The sequence below is a fragment of the Urocitellus parryii genome, chromosome 3 (genome assembly GCF_045843805.1).
Source record: "Urocitellus parryii isolate mUroPar1 chromosome 3, mUroPar1.hap1, whole genome shotgun sequence".
Lineage (NCBI taxonomy): Eukaryota > Metazoa > Chordata > Mammalia > Rodentia > Sciuridae > Urocitellus > Urocitellus parryii.
Genome location: NC_135533.1, coordinates 135,812,366 through 135,830,024, shown reverse-complemented (window position 1 = coordinate 135,830,024; position 17,659 = coordinate 135,812,366). Strand labels below are relative to the sequence as shown.

Genomic DNA, 17,659 nt, shown 5'->3' with positions numbered 1-17,659 from the left:
GGAGGCCACCAGGGCGGGCGCGCGGCGGCCCGGCCCCCAGAAGCCCCGCCTCCGCTCGCGGCTCCGCGGGCGGCCCGAGCCCCGCGAGCTCGGCTCCTTGAAGCGCTCCATTTTCTGGCTCCGCTGTGCGAGCTTCTCTCCTGTGCCCCGACCCGGAGTCACGCTTAGGTACGTCAGGGGGACAGATCGTGCAGGGCCTGGGACGGCTGCCACTCTTGCGCGGGGAGGAGGCGTGGGCTGCCCGGCGGCTACCGGCGCCGACTCTGGCCACGCACTTCCCGGCTGGTGGGCGACCTCAGGCTGGCGTGGTGCGGGGCCCCAGGGCCGCTAGGCTTTCGCGCCTCTCAGGGCAGAATGGCGCCCGGGCCCACCTGGGCAATCTGCCCCGCCGCCGCGCGCTACCCGCCGCGCTCCGCCCGGGGGGCGGGGAGTGTGTACCCCTAGCGGTGTTGGTCCTTGCTCTGGCGAGGGCAGTCCTTTTCGTCCCCAGGAAACCCTCGTGTTGAAAGAATGAACCTGACGTTGGCCCTTTCTCACCCGGTAGCGTCACCCCAGGAACGCGCGCAGCCCCTCAGGACTCTGCATCCCTCTCGCGGGGTGTGAGCACCCTCTGAAGCCCACGCCCGGCTTTGGGGTCAGCAGAGCGATGGGGGAAGACGTCAGCTAGCAGGAGTTAAATTAGGATGCGCTGGTGTGTGGGACCAAGGCAGGCCCCCTGGCGAGACCCTAGTTCAGGCCGTCGGCGGCGCTCAATCCGGTTTCTCCTGTGGGGAATTGCGCGCAGTTTCGACGGCGGAGGGCGGATTTACGCTAGTTGGCGAGCCGGGGAGAGCTTTCTGAGATGTCACGAACAGAACCAAAGCTCTGCGCCCTTCTCTGCTATTGGAACCTCCCCGCGTCTGGGGTTCTCCCCTACTGCCGCAGATCCCGCATAACTGAGATCCAGGAGCTGCCACAATGCCACAGCCACGCCTTGAATTCTAATTCATTCTCTAGAGGGTCTCCCTGTCTTGTTACTTGGTTTTCTAATAGTCCATCAAAGCAGCATCAGCGACAGGCGTGACCTTAATACAATGAAAATTATTTTGCTTCTCTGCCACAGCCTCCAGTGGTGCTCCTCAACCCTTCCCTGACCGCCTAGGGCTGCTGCTTTCACTTCACTTTGGCTTTGCTAGTTTTCCTCCTCCTCATTCACAGCAGATCACACTTCCTCAACCCTGGCTACATTAGCTCCACAATGAACTGTGGCCTCTGCCTGGCATTCACTTCCCCACATTTTTATGTGATCTGACCTCTTGCTTCAAAGGTCTTGCTTGAACGTCCCCTTATCAAGGACAGCGTTCTTGGTTCTTAGGTGAAGCAACCTTCCCCAAACCACTTCATTCTATTAACTTCTTCTCAGTACATCTCTTGGTATGCATTTTGACTTAGCACTAGAAATGTTAGGGACAAGGATGATGTTAATGCAGCTAGACATACTGAAGGAGAAAGATTGGGATGATGTGGCAATGAAGATCAAGGAAAGGGGACTGAGGGTGAAAGGGGAAAAGAGGCAGAGGCAAATGACAGGAGAAATTGAAATCTGGCTTTTCTCAACCTTCTCTTTGACAAACTTCACGACAGAACTCAAAACTCAGTAGTGGTAGGAAGGGCTAAGGTGGCAGGGTAGCCTTAGTGCATATTCCCTGATACAGGTTTTCTTCCTGTCATGCTATGTGATTTTTGTCGGAAACCTTAGTTCAGCTCATTCCATCAAGAAATCCAGAACGCTGAGAGAAGATAGGTGGGGAGTGTTTTCTGCTGCATAGCTTCCAGTCCCTAACCTCAGTACCTGGGGCTCTGTCATCAGAAACACCCAACACAGGGCCTGCCATTTAACTGGTGCAGTAGTTTTGGATCTGAAGAGCTCTGAATGTCATCTCATGCTTAGAAGGAATTTGACACAAAGCTAAACTAAGTTTGCCCCATTTCACTGAAACTTTGTCAGGTAGTTTCCTGGAAAGGCTGTGAATGTTTACGGTGTCAATATGACTGCAAGTCATTTTGGGAAAACACTGACCCCAGAGCCCTCCCCTCAGCAGAAAAGCAGGCAAAAGTAGGTGTACTTAGTTCATCCTTGGGGGGTGGGAAGAAAATCAAAGAGCCAAAGGATATGTTGAGAATTAAAAGGCAATCCTGAATGAAGTCCAGCAAAGACTAGCTGCAGGGTTGCAGTTGCTCAGCTGTCAGGGCCAGGGGTGGGGCACAGGAATGGCTCAGGCACTCTCTTCCTGCAGGGCCCACCATATTGCACAGGCTGGGCTGGCTGCTGTTCTACAGTCTCGTGGTACTGCTGCTCAGCTGTCTGCTCTTTCTGAAGAAGGAGGCCCCCCTGGCAGGGGACCTCAAGACCCACCAACTCTTCTGGAAACCCTCTGGGGCTCACCACAGCCAGTGCCTACCCAATCGCACAGTGGCTAGCACTTCCCTATCCCTGCCTGGTCGTCACTGCCTCTTCTTGACTTATCGCCACTGCCGAAATTTCTCCATCCTGCTGGAGCCTTCAGGCTGTGCCAAGGACACCTTCCTGCTCTTGGCCATCAAATCACAACCTGGTCACGTGGAGCAACGTGCAGCTATCCGCAGCACTTGGGGCCGAGCAGGGAGCTGGGTTAGGGACAGGCAGCTGAAGCTGGTGTTCCTACTTGGACTGGCAGGGCCCACACCCCCAGCTCAGCTGCTGGCCTATGAGAGTGGAGAGTTTGATGATATCCTACAGTGGGACTTTGCAGAGGATTTCTTCAACCTAACCCTTAAGGAACTGCACTTACAGCGCTGGGTGGCAAGTGCTTGTCCTCATGCCCACTTCATGCTTAAGGGAGATGATGATGTCTTTGTCCATGTCCCCAATGTGCTAGAGTTCCTGGATGGCTGGGACCCAGCCCAGGACCTCCTGGTGGGAGATGTCATCCACCAGGCCCTGCCCAATAGGAACACCAGAGTCAAATACTTCATCCCACCCTCCATGTATAAGGCACGCCACTACCCACCCTATGCTGGGGGTGGAGGCTATGTCATGTCCAGAGCCACAATGAGGCACCTCCAAGCAGCCATGGAGGGGACTGAGCTCTTTCCTACTGATGATGTCTTTGTGGGCATGTGCCTGAAGAAGCTGGGGGTACACCCCACACACCATGCTGGCTTTAAAACATTTGGAATACGGCAACCTCTGGACCCTTGCCTATATAGAGGGCTCCTGTTGGTACACCGCCTGAATCCTCTGGAAATGTGGACCATGTGGGCACTGGTGACAGACAAGGGGCTCAAGTGTGCAGCTACCCTCAAGCTTCAGCACTGAGGAGTGAGTGGAGTGATGGCCCTAGAGTTGACTCAGTTGATTCTCTATCATGAAGACAAACTGAAAACCTCAAAAACGGATCCTTGAGGGTCTAAAAGGAATGCCGATTTCATTTTTGCAAACCATTCCTATCTTGTTAGCTCTCATTAACCTATCTTGTTAGCTCTCTTAAAAATGCTAAAATTTGGGGCTGGGGCTCCACTCACAGACACACACACATATATATCTCCTCAGCACCACATATAAACAAAGATCAATAATTAAAAGTTTTTTAAAATTAAAAAAAAAATGCTAAAACTTGGTGTATCCAGCATTAGCTGGATGAGAGCCAAAACTTAGCAAACACTGCCAGAAACCCATGGGGGGAATCCCTAGGGCCCTTTGAGGCTCTGCAATGGGCAATGAAGGAAGGTGACTGCATAGGGCCCCAGAAGACACACAAAAATTAAGTGGAAAAAAATATATATATTCTCCTTTGGCTACAATAGAGAAACTCAAAGAAGGAAACACAAGAAGCATGTGTTAAGTCCTGTTGGGAGCACCAGGTGAACACTCTGCATTCATTCCCTTCACAGTTACACTCTTGGCTCCTTGGCCTTACCTGTCCAAGGAGCTGGTGGTAAGGCCATATCAGAGAAGGCATTACATATGCTTAAAAACCTGACAGTCTCCCCTTCCCCACCAAACTCAAAATCCTATGGAGGGAATAAATACTAAATCATATTTGAAAATCTGAGTAAGCTTGAAACTGAGGTTAAACAGCTATTGAACTTAAGGAAGTGACTAAAAGACCCCTCTCTGGCCCTGGCCAGTGAAATGCTTTGGGTATAAGGTTAAAAATGAGAGAGCAGGTATGCCGAGGGGGGTGCAAAGTTAAACAGGGCACATACAGAGCCCATGGACTAACAACCAGGTCCAGTAAAAGCTGAGACCATAGGGGAAAGGGCCAGGCATTCAGAGCTCACAAAGGCTTCTGGCCTGATAGGCCAGGGTAGGGCCTGCCGCCTCTTCTCTGTGCAGAGAGAATTGTACTGTGCTGGGTGGATGGCATCCACCTCTGCTTTCCCCATGAGTGGGTAGAAAGGGCAGCCAGCTTGGGCCCTCAATCTTCACGCAGGTAGGCCTCCTGTTCCTGGTCGGCCCTCTCGTCCCTTCCCTCTTGTGATTTCTGGTGTAGCTCCTGTGTTTGTGCTTCAGCCAGCTTGGTTTCTGCTTTCTGGGAGAGTTGGCGCACCTCCTGCACCTGCGATTTCACCAGTTGAATGTGGTTCCTGGCAGTTATAGAGGCCTGATCTGCTCCTGCCAAAACATGGGACAACTGCTTGAGCAGGGTAGAAGGCACATATGGACACAAGGAAAGCCTGGGGCCCTGAGGCTGTCATGTGAGTCCCTCTTGGGGTCATGTTCCCTAACTGGTCTAGCTACAAGGGTGGTCAATTGTCCTAATATGCAAATAAACTATTGGTTATTTTGGAAATGGGGAAAATTTCTCAAAGCTAAATAATGGTCATCAATTACATCATCTAATCTAAATCTCTAATCTTACAGCTAGATGAAAAATCAACTGGTACTTCCCTTATAAGAAACAAAACAAAAAAACCCTTCAACCTACCAGATTGGTATGCAGCTTCTGCTGCCATCTCTGAAAGACCAACTGCAGTCATCCAGGTGGTTTCAAGCTTCAAGTATTCTTGTTGTTTTGAAGTCATCTGTAAAGTTAGCAAAAAGCTTTAGGCAATACAAAGAGTTAAATGGATTTATTCAAACTAGCAGATTTAGAATGAATAGTTTATTAGACACTTTAATCCAATAATTTGGACATCATAATGAGGTAGGAACACTAATACAGAAATGCTTGACAATCTTTTGCTTACCTCAACTCTGGCTCCTATAATCACCTGCCATACTTCATCTTCCTCCTGTGAATTCATTTTCCCCAGTAAACTTGTATATTGTCGGTAGAGAGAAATTAAGGTATAAACGGCCTACAAATACAGAATAAATAAATCTGTGTAAAGTAAGTGAGGTACATTAGAAGGATTAGTGATATTTATACCTCAAAGAGGTGAAGTCCCATTTTAACAAACTGGCTCTCCAGTCCTTGTGCCTCACTGAAATTACACTACTCTTAAGAAATAAAGGCATCATTCCAGAACACTTATACCTTTACCTAAAACGTGTGTTTTTAAAAATGTGCTAGCAATTCAGATGCAAAGAGAATACAATGTAGAGGAAAAATCAAAAGGTTGAGGGGAAAAAAAGTACTTACAAAATAAACATGTAAATAAGGCATTTACAAAAAAAAAAAGGTTTTTTTTGAGATGAGGTCCATGTTATTCATTAGTCAGCCTGGCCTCCAATTCCTGGGGTCTACCCTCCTGCCTCAGTCCCTTTAGTTGGGACTACAGGCAGATATCACAGTAGTTGGCTGCTTTTAAATACCCATATACGGGCTGGAGATGTGGCTCAGCGGTAGCGCGCTCGCCTGGCATGCGTGCGGCCCGGGTTCGATCCCCAGCACCACATACCAACAAAGATGTTGTGTCCGCCGAGAACTAAAAAATAAATATTAAAAATTCTCTCTCTCTCTCTCTCTCTCCTCTCTCACTCTCTTAAAAAAAAAAAAATTAAAAAAAAATACCCATATACGCTTTTCTTTTAGCTCTAATAAGTAGTTTTAAAACAACCCTCACCAGGTAACCTCTGATGGTAGACTTTGGGCCCTTTTATCCCTTTTTGAACCAGATTATCTTGGAGCATGTTTATTATATATAGGGCTATTATATATCCCCCCCCCCGAAAAAAAAAGGAGGGGAATTCTACAAAAAGCATAAAAAAAAAATTAATGAAGACTCAAGCAGCTTTTTTTTTTTTTTTTTTTTTTTTAGTAAAAGCTAGACAGTAAATATTTTAGGCTTCAACAGAGGACTAAAACTACTCAAGGACAATGCATATGAGCTGGGCTAAGTTCTGATAAAATAAACATCCCACCAGATTAGGTTGTGAGCCATAATTTGCAAACAACTGGTTGAGAATATCAAAGACTTAGCAAGAGACCTACCTTAGTATATTCAGTGATTGCTTCAATCAATGCATATGTGGTTTGAGAGAGAAAGGTGGAGGTGCTATCTGTTACCAAAGACACAGCCCTCCTCATTAATGCTTCATTACTAAGAGAATGAGGCTCTGATTTCTGAAAGACACAAACATTATCATTTGACTTCCAACCTATATAAAATAAAGCTCATGCTGAGAACTTCATCAAGGACAGCCAAGAAAAAACAATTCTCATGGTTGCTTATACACTGCAACTGTGCTATACTTATTTGGGCTAATTTTTATTTTAGGCTTTATGATGGCTATTTTAGGCAATACAGAGAAAAAAAAGAGTGTGCCTTCTATTTTTTCCCCCCATTTTTCATTCCAGAGAGCAAAGTACTTGTGTGTGTGTGTGTGTGTGTGTGTGTGTGTGTGTGTGTGAGAGAGAGAGAGAGAGAGAGAGAGAGAGAGAGAGAGAGAGAGAGAGAGAGAGAGAGAGAGAGAGAGAAGGGGGGGGTAGAGTATCTAAGGGGGGGAGGGGGACAGAGAGAGAGAGAGAAGGGGGGGCGGAGTATCTAACCCAGGGGTACTCTACCACTAAGCAACATCTCCACCCGTTTTTCATTTTTTTACTTTGAGACAGGGTCTCGCTAAATTGCTGACGATGTTTTCAAACTTGAGATCCTCCTGCCTCAGCCTCCTGAGCTGCTGGAATTACAGGCATGTGCTATCATGTGCAGCTGCAGCCCAAGAAATAATTTTTGATACATGAACAAATGAACAAACATTCTTATAGATAAAATAACAATTTTATCTACTTCTTTCAATCAAGTAATTACCATGTACATGTATTGGGAAGCTACAAAGGGAAGAATGACATATTGGCTCACAAGAAGCTAATTTCTTTTTAAAAAATTTTTTTTTGTAGTTATAGATAGAATGCCTTTATTTTTTTATTTTTACATGTGCTAAGGATTGAATCCAGTGTCTCATACATGCTAGGAAAGTGCTCTGCCACTAAGCCCCAGCTCCAAGAAGCTAATTTTGACATAATATACCGATTAACTTAAGCCTACAGAATATGCTGGTTTTTTTTTTCTTTTCGGTACTGGGGATTAAACCTCGGGGTGCTTTATCACTGAGCGACATCCTCAATCCATTTTTTAAAATTTTCTTTAATTTTTTTAGTTGTGGACAAAATACTTTCGTTTTATTTATTTATATGTAGTGCTGAGGATCGAACTCAGTGCTTCACACGTGCTAGGCAAGTGCTCTACCACTGAGCTACAACCCCAGTCCTTTTTATTTTGAGACAAGGTCTTGATAAGTTGTTTAGGGCCTCGTTAAAATTCCTAGGCTGGCCTTAAACTTGGGATCCTCTGGAGTCACTGGTATTATAGGCATGTGCCACTGCACACAGCCACAGTGTGCTAATTTTACAATGTGTTTTTGCTTGTTCCTCACAACACTGCAGGTATGACTTCTTTTTTACAAATGATTAAATGGAAGCTCACAGAACTTAAGTAACATTTTCAAAGTCACACATGTAGCCCTCAGTCCCTTTCCCTTATGGTCTGCAGACAAAGTAGAATGTCATGAAGACTATCATCAGATATCAAAATATACATGTTAAGTGGCCAGAAAGAGGGATGGTTTTTGGCCAGAAACTACGACAGGTTTTATAGATAGGACTTGATATTGCAGACAGCTAGGATTAGAATGGTCAAGCATCATAGGAAGAAAAAATGAGGAAAAAAAATACATTTGTTACACATGGAAGGGATTGTCCAGTATCTAGGGCTGGCTGGCATAAGAGAAAAGAGACTGGTCCCAGCGCAGTGGTGTATGCCTGAAATCCCAGCAGCTCAGGAGGCTGAGGCAGGAAGAGCAACAGTTCAAAGCCAGTCTCAGCAACTTAAGGAGGCCCTAAGAAACTCAATAAAATATAAAAAAGGGAGAGGGGATGTGCCTCAGTGGCTAAGTGCCCGGAGTTCAATCCTCCATACCAAAAAGAAAAAGACTAGCTAGGCCACTGGAGTACAGAATGGGTTAGATTTATTGATTGATTTATTTATTTGGTGGTGGGGATTGAACTCGGGGCCTCACATCTGGGTGATCACTTTATCACTAAGTTATATCCTCAGTCCTAATTTTATTTTTAGTTGTCAACGGACCTTTATTTAGTTATATGTGGTGCTAAAAAGGGAACCCAGTGCCTCACACATGCTAGGCAAGTGCTCCTCCACTGAGCTACAATCCCAGCCCCAAGGTGCCACTTTCATATCAACTGCCTATTTGACAGTTCTACCTAAATTTCTACTGAACGTCTCAGACTGAGATTTCTAAAACAGAACTCTTGTTCTCTTTCCACATCCTTCCTCTTCATCTAGTACAAGGCAACTCTATTCTTTCAGACGCTTAGGCATTTTCAAAATCTTAGCCAGGTGTGGTGGTGCATGCCTCAAATCTCAGTGATTTGGGAGGCTGAGGCAAGAGGATCAAAAGTTCAAGGTTAACTGCTACAATTTAGAGAGACTCCATCTCAAAAAAAAATAAAAAGGGCTGGGGATGTAGCTCAGGTTTTTAAAAGTGCTCCTGTGTTCAGTCCCCAATTCTGCAAAATAAAAAATAAAAATACCCTGTGGCTTTTTCAGAAATAAAATTCAAAGCTTTACAATAGTCCACAAAGTACAAAGCACACGATTTGATCCAAACTTAATCCTGTGGCCTTACCTATTAACTTACGTCCTCATTCTATTCCAGATGACATTAGCATCTTTACTGTTCCTCAAAAACACCAGCATAAGCCCGGTGCAGTGGCCTACACCTGTAATCCCAGCGGCTTGGGAGGCTAAGACAGGAGGATCTTGAGTTCAAAGCCAGCCGCAGCAAAAGCGAGGCACTAAGCAACTCAGTGAGACCCTGTCTATAAATAAAATACAAAATAGGGCTGGGGATTTGGCTTAGTGGTGCCCTTGAATTCAATCCCTGGTACCAAAACAAACACCCAGTATATTACTGCTTCTAGCCCCCTCCACTTTGGTATATTGGGAATTGAACCCTGAAGTGCTCTACCTCCAAGTTACAATGCCAGACCTTTTAGTTTTGAGACAGGGTCTTCCTAAGTTGTTGTGGCTGGCCTCAAAAACTTGCAATATTCCCACCTTAGTCTCCAGAGTAGTTAGGATTATACTTTTAGGTCTTTGCACCTAACAATTCCTTCCGCCTGGCAGTCTCTTCCCTCCACTGGATAGTATAATATTTCTAATCATATTTCTAATCATAATTCAGATTTCTAATACTTAAATTTTACCTTATCAGAGTAGCTTTTCTTGACCCATCTGTAAATAATAAACAATTCCCTCCTAGTATACTCCCCATTTACTATTTGTTTTCTTCAGAGTGCTTATCACCAGCATACATTTTATTTCTTTTCTTCTATCTTCCCAGAATGTAAATTTTATGACAACAGGAATTTCAGGGTTTGTTTTTGCTCACTTTCAGATTCCCAGTATATGACATACAAAAGTTTTTCATTAAATTTTTGAATTATTATTTTGTTGACATATGATATTCTTTTATTTCACTCTACTCATATGCAACTTGAGATATTGTTCCTATAAAATGAGACAATAAAAAAATGGTAACATCAATGTACCTGCTCAACTCGGAAAAGAAAATGCTGGCACAATAAACAGCATCATGTGGGGGACTGGGAAGACTGGTTGTAACTACAGCAGTTTGTCTGATGTTCACTTGAGACTTCAAAGGGATACCGCTAAGAAACAGTCACATGATAGTACTTCACCTGAGCAATAGGAACTGCACACAAGGTTACACCAAACGCAGCCGCCACCGTTTTGTGCCATGGTCTTATCAATAAGCGTTTCCTAGAATTAACCACAACAGGAACACACTGTCGGTACCTAGAAATAGAAGCCAAACTTAATAAAGTGCGACCATCAATCTGTAAAAAGCCTCTATGACTTATTTGTAAGGGTTGGAAACGCAAACCGGGCCAAGCAGGACGCGAAAGTAGCCTAAAAGTGACACTAAGTGTGTCAGAACAGTGGGAGGCTTGGGGCCTGGAAAGCCCCTGCCTTGGGCCAAGGGTCAAGCCCCTGCCTTGGGCCAAGGGTCGGGAACTTTCCATCAGGTGTGGAAGTCTGAAATGTAGCTTCAAGGCTGCTACAAACTTGATGCCAAAATAAACTCCTGCAAGCAGGATTTAGCTTTGCCCAAGAGCTCCGGCTAGAATTGCCTGGACAAACTGGCGAGACCTTGTCGCAAAACAGAAAATAACAAGGGCTGTGGCTGAGCGGGAGAGCCCCTGGTTTGGTCCCCAGTACGCAAAAGCAAAGCCCCGAGCGGACAGGTCGGACGTCGTCTCCTGGCGCGCGCCCGCCGCGGAGACGACGTCCTCCACTTTTCTCTCCCTCCCTCCCCAGTCCCTCTCAATCCCCTCGGGACGCTGTCCGACTGATGGGACATCAGCCCGGGCTGGGGGAACTAGCTTTCGGAAGCCGGAGTGATAGAAAAGAAGAAGGCGAAGCTGGACCCAGGCGCAACCGAAGACGGAGGCGGAGCCCGAGCCCTACTGGGCTTCAAAGGGGGGCAGGACGCCGCGTCCAAAGGAAGAGCGCGCACCAAGGCCGGCGCTTCCGACCCGGCACAGTGCTCTCTGCGTCGCCTGTCCTCCATTTCTGCCCCAGTCCACGACCGCAGCCGTACCTGAAGAAGGAGGCTACGCTTCTGGAGAGCCAACTCCTCAGAGCCGCCATCCCGCGGAGGGCGGACGCCGGACGCACACGCCGGAAGTGACGCAGCATCGCGAGCGGCGGGCGGGGCACCGCCTCCTTCACCTGAGAGGACCTGGCCCCCATGGCCACGCCCTCACCCGAGGAAGCAGTTAGGATTGGACAGATGGGGAGCGAGGGGGCGGGGCCCAGGGCAACGGCTGTAACGGCCGCGCAACCGTTGTAGATTCCGCGCGGGGCGGGGAACGCCTTGGGCCAGAAGTCGCTGAGCTGAGTCGCGCGTGGTGACGCGAGCGATGGGTCGGGGTTTGGGTTGAGGCCGCCCCTCGAGGGGCAACCTGGGCGCGCGCGTCAGGCGCAGAGCTCTTTGGCTAGCGGGTCCCGCTGGGCTCAGCCGTCCGCCGAGGGGGGCGGAGCAGCGCCGGGTTCGTGCCCGGTGGGGGCGGGGCGCCGGCGCTGTCACTTCAGCACCAGGAAGTAGGTGGTCCAGCCGGCCAGCAGCAGCGCCCCGATGAGCACCGTGTAGCTGAGGAGAACGAAGGCGAGCAGCTCCCGCAGCACCTGCAGCACGTGGATGGTGGACGACGCCGGCATTGCTCTGCGGGAGCCGTGGAAAGACCCTGAGCTCGCAGAGGACAGCTCCCGAGCCAGCCCCGTCCTGGGCAGGGGTTGTGGCGGAAAACAGGTCCTGGCCCTCAAACTGAGACCCCAACAGTGCCAATTCCTCCAAAACACCCTCCGCTTTGCATTTGCAGTGGAGAGCTGCTTCTAAAGCAAAAGTCGCTCTCATTCTTCCGCTCAGATCTGGGCTCCGAGGAGGCAAAAACCCTTGCCCTTTCCAGCCCCAGCCCTCTCCTACTCCTAAATTTTTAATGCCGCCGGTGCCACTAATGGGCTTGTGGAGTAAAGCTTGCTTTTCCCATCACTCAAGCTGCAGCCCTGGGAAGGAAGGGAAGGCACAGGCCCTCACTGTAGCCCCTCTGCCATTTCCCTGGCCCCAAGGCTTCTCAATAGCAGACTTTGAGGATCTTTGCTTTGTAGTCCAGCATGCTTGTCTTCTGGCCAGCCAGGATTGCTGGGGTGCCAAACTGATTGCTGGAGCATCAGTTTGACTGGGCTTGTCTCCCTTCCACCGTGTCTTGTGCATCTGTCCCAGCCCTCCTAACTTCACCTCAGACAGAATCCAGTGTTAAGAATCAAAGCAGCTTTTTACCTCCTTTGCTGCCTGCCCAGCAGCTCCCCTCAGTGCCAGCCATTAGCTTCCCTCTTTCCCCATTTCACTCACTTGGCAAAGTTTCCACGACTCCTCCACTGTCGCAGCTTGTGGCTCCTCTCTGTTCTGGTGCTAAAGGTTGGCTTCTGCACACTCCAGCGATCTGAGCAGAGCTGTGAGGTCTTCAGGCAGCAACCGCTCTCAACAACTAGGTGTGGTCTAGCGACCAATTACAACCTCGGTGTGGTCCCTGAGCTCTCAGGAAGCTGCGCAGGCAATCCCCAGGCCAGGCGGGGCACTGGCAACTCTGTCTGTCCTCGCCTGTGTCACCTCCATGGCCCACAGGGCTCCACAGGAGTTTGCTCAAATTCCTGGCTCAAATGGGCTCAATAAGCAATACACTAGGGGATATTTCAAGCCTCTTCTTGTCTTGCTAGTCTAAACACTTTAGGTGGACTATGGTGCCAATAGTTCTAATAAACAAGTCCCATCTACTCAATCTGGAAAGCCATTGCCTTAAAATATGGGAGAGCATGCAGTGCGTGTGAAAACCAAGCTTAGATGACCAAGAGCTCCAGAGTACTAGATTCTAATTTACGAAGAGTTTAGCAGTTTACAGACTCCTTACACAGGCATCTTCCCAGGCATCTGTTTCTAATTTCAAGCCTCCAAATGTGAGGCTAAAGGAGCCAGGTAGGAAAGCAAAGAGCATTTTCCCAGAGGTAACAAGGAAAAGTATAAACTTTATGCTGCTTCTGATTATTTTGCTTATACTAGATTTTAGTTAAAGACTTTTTTGACCTTTGAAAAAGCAGGTACTGTGGATATCAACCATTTTATAAACATCATCATTCAGGAGCAAATGGCTCCTTAATTTAATCAGGATCTCTTATTATCAAATCATTGCCTTGGCCACAGCCTAGCTAAAAACAGGAGCAGAACATTATCAAGCTGCTCAGGAAGTAGTAATTGCTCCCCCAGAGAATTGGTCATCTGAAGGGCTTCAATGTCTTACCTAGTCAGAGGAAAGAAAGGATGACTGAGATTTATAACCTTGCCCCATACCAAATAAGATAAAAAAAGTCGGGCTGTTCAAAATAGGACCTATTCTGTGCGCTTTTAAGCTCTTATATCCTTCAAATGGCTGTGTCAAGACAGTTACATGATCTAAACTTTGCAGCCTCTACTCACCCCCCAATTTGGGGTATTTATTTATTTATTTTTAAAGAGAGAGAGAGAATTTTAATATTTATTTTTTAGTTATCGGTGGTCACAACATCTTTCTTTGTATGTGGTGCTGAGGATCCAACCCGGGCTGCACGCATGCCAGGCGAGCACGCTACCCCTTGAGCCACATTCCCAGCCCCCAATTTGGGGTATTTACAGAAGTGGAGTAAGTGAAGCTAAGAAAGGCCACATGACATGAAATCCACATAAATTTGTTTAAAAGTTAGAATCTGAGAAATTTTATATCATTGCCCTTTCCTTCAATTTTCTGACAAAAAAGCATTCTCTATTTTCATAGTATGTGATTAGACCATAAGACTGCTGGGTTAGGCGTTGGGGATATAGCTCAGTTGGTAGAGTGCTTGCCTCGCATGTGCAAGGCCCGGTGTTTAAACCCCAGCACCACATATGCACACACAGGGAACAAAACAAAACAAAAATCCTGCTGGGTTTGGTGGTGTACGCTTAAAATCCCAGCCACTTGGGAGACTGAGGCAGTAGGATCTCAAATTTGAGACCAGTCTTGGCAACTTAGCAAAACCCTATCTCAAAAGTAAAAAATCAAAAAGGGCTGGGTGTGTAACTTAGTGCTAGAGCATCCCTGGGTTCAATCCCTGCTAGTGCAAAACAAACAAAACACAGGACTGAATACATCAGATACTATCTAGAGTACAGTTCATCATCTACAGATGGTCTGTGAGGCCTGCTTTCCTGTGCCTTGCTATCTTTATCACAGCCTCTCTTCCTGCCTACTTTAGTCACCTAGTATTTTAGTATTTTCTAAAATACTATTTTTGCTTGAATTCAGCTGATGAATACAAACACTTCTGTGCTTCTGTTGAGTGATAGGCCTTTTTTTTTGGTGCTGGGGCTTGAACCCAGGGCCTTTTGCATGCTAACACACACTCTACCAATGAGCTTCACTCATCCCCAATCCTTGAATGTCTGGTTTTTAATCTTTCCTTTCTTAACTGTTACACTCTTACTCCTCAATTAAATCAGTTAAAATACTTATTTCCCTGTTGGATAAAATTCGCAACTGTATAAGACACAAAACAGTAAGCCCAATTAGTCTGTAATGTATAATTGAGAATAAGACATAAACCAGCATGTCATGATTAATGAAAATTCATTTCCAGTGGGAGCAGAATGGAACAAAACTCAACAGACCTTTTCAATTCTCTCCAAGAATGAAAATTACATGTTTTTTTGTTTTTTGGTTTTTTTTGGTTTGGTTTGGTGGCTCTGGGGATTGAACCTAGGGCCTTGAGCATGGTAGGCAAGTGCTCTACCAACTGAGCTACACTCTCAGCCCTGACATGTCCAGTTTTTAATCTTTCCTCTCTTAACCATTACTCTCTTGCTCCACAGTTAAAATACTTATTTCTCTGTTGGGTAAAATTCACAACTGTATAAGAATTATACGTAATTATCTACGTAAGCCAGATGTGGTGGCCTATGCCTATAATCCCAGCAGCTTGGAAGGTGGAAGCAGGAAGATTCCATATTCAGGGCAACTTATAAGACCCTGTCTCAATATGAAAAATAAAAAGGGCTGAGGATGTAACTCAGTGGTAAAGTCCAGTGCCCCTGTACTCAATCCTCAGTACCAAAAACAAAACAAAAACAAACAAAAAACCCCCACAAAAAGTGGTTATCCATGTAGACTTCTTTATTAAAGGGACACTGTCTACCCAATAGACAAAAATCCAGACCCGATGTAAATAATCTGCTTCTCTGAGAATAAATGTGCCATTCACATATCCTTTCTCAGACAATTTCAAGTATTAAATAAATGTCCATAAACACATATAATATGTAATTATCCACCACTTTTTCTTTGCATACAAATGAAATAATTGATGTCTCATCAATGTTGAATGCATTTTTAGATGCTGACCTAGCTATGCTCTGAGTAAGCAAATGCAGTCACAAGTAAATGCAGACACATGAGATTACAACTGAGTGTCTGTTCACAGAACAGAACCCCCAGCCAAGGAGACTCGACCAGACCTGAATTGAATCTCATGAACCAAAACCACGGAGGGACAAGGTAGATTTCATTCTCTAAAGGAGCTGAGGCTTGGACAACTGTTAGGACTCCAAAGTATAAACTAATCTCCCTGGAATAACAAGGATTTGAAAAAGGATTTTCTAAAACAAGAATGGTTTTTCCGTTTCCAAATAATGAACGTCAAGGCCAGATTAATTCCATGAGAAACAAATCTTTTAAACATCACCTCTGCCACCCTTCGTTATTTTACTAATTTTTTTTTAAATACAGATTTTCTTTTACTCGTAACATGCACCATACTCATCAGAATCCTACTACTGAAAAAGGTAAGGGAAAAACCTATGTGATTAATAATTAATGATAGAAACCACACCAGGGATGGAATCTGGCAAAGCTCTCCAGGTTGGTTTTCTCCTGGTTGACCAAGTAATTTTGCTGGAAACTTGGGCAATGGCAGAAAAGCCACCAACTTGGTCCCCTGCATGGTACCCTTAACTCCCCCAGATGCTGGGATTAGCAGAAGAGAGGCATGGATCACATATGAAATTTGAACTTCTCCACTCACATCCCTATTCTCCAGCACAGCTAACAGTCCTCAGTAGGAATAGTGGCAGCTGAGGTCACCAGATCTCATCAATGAAATCAACCAGGGGCAGCTGAGGTTACCAGATCAAGGACTGTAACCAAACTGGATATTTTCAAGCAAAATGGATGAAAGTGGCCAGTGAGAGCTACAGAAGTGCACAGAGTAGTTGGTAACAGGGGTGGAGGTTCAGTATGCTGATGAAGCAAGAGTCACCACTGCTCACAGTGGGACCAACTAGATGTTGGGCCCATGAAGGACAGGGAAGAAAACCAAAACCTCAACAGAGGCATCTACCATTGAAGTGTCTTGGAGTGTCCTGGAGTGGTTAAATTCTCTGGAAACTGTTCCCCAATTATTATATTCTTCAGTGTAGAAATAGAAGGCCCTTGATAAGTATGGAACCTACACAGATGTAGCTGATCAGAGAAAGTATAAATTTTGTGTTTTGGGGCAAGAAGCTCCCTAAAATCTCTTGATTTTTAAGAAGGAAACAAAACTTGCCTTAGGAATAAGATAGAAATTGAAAACACAATTATAATGTGCCATTCCTCTACAGGAAAAAGAAATCACTAAGGACAACATTAAGCTCTAGCCCACAAGACATAACCACTATCCTAGGCCTGATGTGTTTCCTAAAAATATAAAACTGTAGACTAGAAGTTGGACTTCCCCTTCTATTTTCATTTTTACCTCCACAGTGTCTGTGTTCTTATTTTATGAGCTGTCCCCATTTGCGTAGCTATATGGATTATCCAGTCCCACCATCTGTACTGCATTTCCAGAGTCCTATAATGAAGATCCTGAACTTAGAAAATTCAAAACCAAAGTCTCTTTTACCCAGGTTAATTTCCTCCTTCTTTCTTCAAGAAATTATGAACACAGAGGAGCAGAAAGGAGAAAAGGAACAGAAAATAGTATAAGAAGCAAAACACAAAGTAACTTCTGTATTCCTGTTTCTTCTGTGGGTTCATTTCCTTTCAGCAACTTGTTCAAAAGGCAGCTTATTCTGTAGTGCACTTTTGAAGTCTCCTTTGAACACCCTAGAAAGGTTTCTCCATTAGAGCCTCTATCCAGCTAGTTCCATTCATTAGTTTAGTGGTGGCAATTACATACTCTGTACCTCCATCTTCCAACTGGGAGAGAAACCTTAGGGCAGCAATTTCAGCAAAGGTTACACCCCCGAGGAAAAATATCAGAGTAACTCGGTTTTCTCCTGGTTGACCTAAAATGTAAACATTTCAGAATTCAGAAGTAATTATTATTGGTGCCTTTCTTCCTGCCTCTTAATAGATTTTTCAAAACTCATAAGAATAAAAAGGTCAAATATATCTTAGTACAGACAGCTCATGTGAAACTCAGGAACACTGATTTTAATCTTAATGCTTTTTCAAACTCCTGAGAGCCTCACTGAGGAGACTGAGAGCTGCTCCTCCCAAGAGATTAACATGGCTCAACTAACAATATACATTAGCAAGTAACAGAAGAG

At 45.8% G+C, this 17,659-nt stretch overlaps 4 protein-coding genes across 4 annotated transcripts in view; 1 reads left to right on the top strand and 3 right to left on the bottom strand.

Annotated features, from left to right (window-relative positions):
- Positions 1-2,027: 2,027 nt before the first annotated feature.
- Positions 2,028-3,337, top strand: B3gnt4 (UDP-GlcNAc:betaGal beta-1,3-N-acetylglucosaminyltransferase 4). The gene is made up of 2 exons (XM_026402960.2): positions 2,028-2,095; positions 2,215-3,337. The coding sequence occupies exons 1-2, from the start codon at positions 2,028-2,030 to the stop codon at positions 3,335-3,337; spliced, it is 1,191 nt and encodes a 396-aa protein (XP_026258745.2).
- Positions 3,338-3,782: 445 nt separating this feature from the next.
- On the bottom strand, positions 3,783-11,185 carry Diablo (diablo IAP-binding mitochondrial protein). Its single transcript, XM_026402968.2, has 6 exons — positions 11,108-11,185; positions 10,185-10,302; positions 6,399-6,530; positions 5,212-5,322; positions 4,950-5,046; positions 3,783-4,636 (listed from the first exon to the last, which is right to left on the bottom strand). Exons 1-6 carry the CDS (start codon positions 11,155-11,157, stop codon positions 4,440-4,442), a joined length of 705 nt encoding a protein of 234 aa, XP_026258753.1. The 5' UTR covers positions 11,158-11,185; the 3' UTR covers positions 3,783-4,439.
- A 407-nt stretch (positions 11,186-11,592) lies between these two features.
- On the bottom strand, positions 11,593-11,727 carry LOC144253946 (uncharacterized). Its single transcript, XM_077796648.1, has one exon. The coding sequence runs from the start codon at positions 11,725-11,727 to the stop codon at positions 11,593-11,595; it is 135 nt and encodes a 44-aa protein (XP_077652774.1).
- A 1,923-nt stretch (positions 11,728-13,650) lies between these two features.
- Vps33a (VPS33A core subunit of CORVET and HOPS complexes) overlaps positions 13,651-17,659 on the bottom strand; it is a 32,090-nt gene continuing 28,081 nt past the window's right edge. Inside the window, exon 13 of the mRNA XM_026402975.2 lies at positions 13,651-17,395. Coding sequence (XP_026258760.1) covers positions 17,214-17,395 — 182 coding nt within the window. The 3' untranslated portion in view covers positions 13,651-17,213. The remainder of the gene's footprint in view (positions 17,396-17,659) is intronic.

Excerpts from the sequence above, each read along its gene's own strand:
- B3gnt4 (XM_026402960.2), top strand. The coding sequence starts at position 2,028 with ATGACTGCAAGTCATTTTGGGAAAACACTGACCCCAGAGCCCTCCCCT. Across the intron at positions 2,096-2,214 it reads CAGCAGAAAAGCAGGCAAAA|TTGCTCAGCTGTCAGGGCCA; the intron begins GTAGGTGTACTT and ends GCAGGGTTGCAG.
- Diablo (XM_026402968.2), bottom strand. The coding sequence starts at position 11,157 with ATGGCGGCTCTGAGGAGTTGGCTCTCCAGAAGCGTAGCCTCCTTCTTC. Across the intron at positions 6,531-10,184 it reads GTGCAGTTCCTATTGCTCAG|AAATCAGAGCCTCATTCTCT; the intron begins GTGAAGTACTAT and ends TGTGTCTTTCAG. Across the intron at positions 5,323-6,398 it reads CAATCACTGAATATACTAAG|GCCGTTTATACCTTAATTTC; the intron begins GTAGGTCTCTTG and ends CTGTATTTGTAG.
- LOC144253946 (XM_077796648.1), bottom strand. The coding sequence starts at position 11,727 with ATGCCGGCGTCGTCCACCATCCACGTGCTGCAGGTGCTGCGGGAGCTG.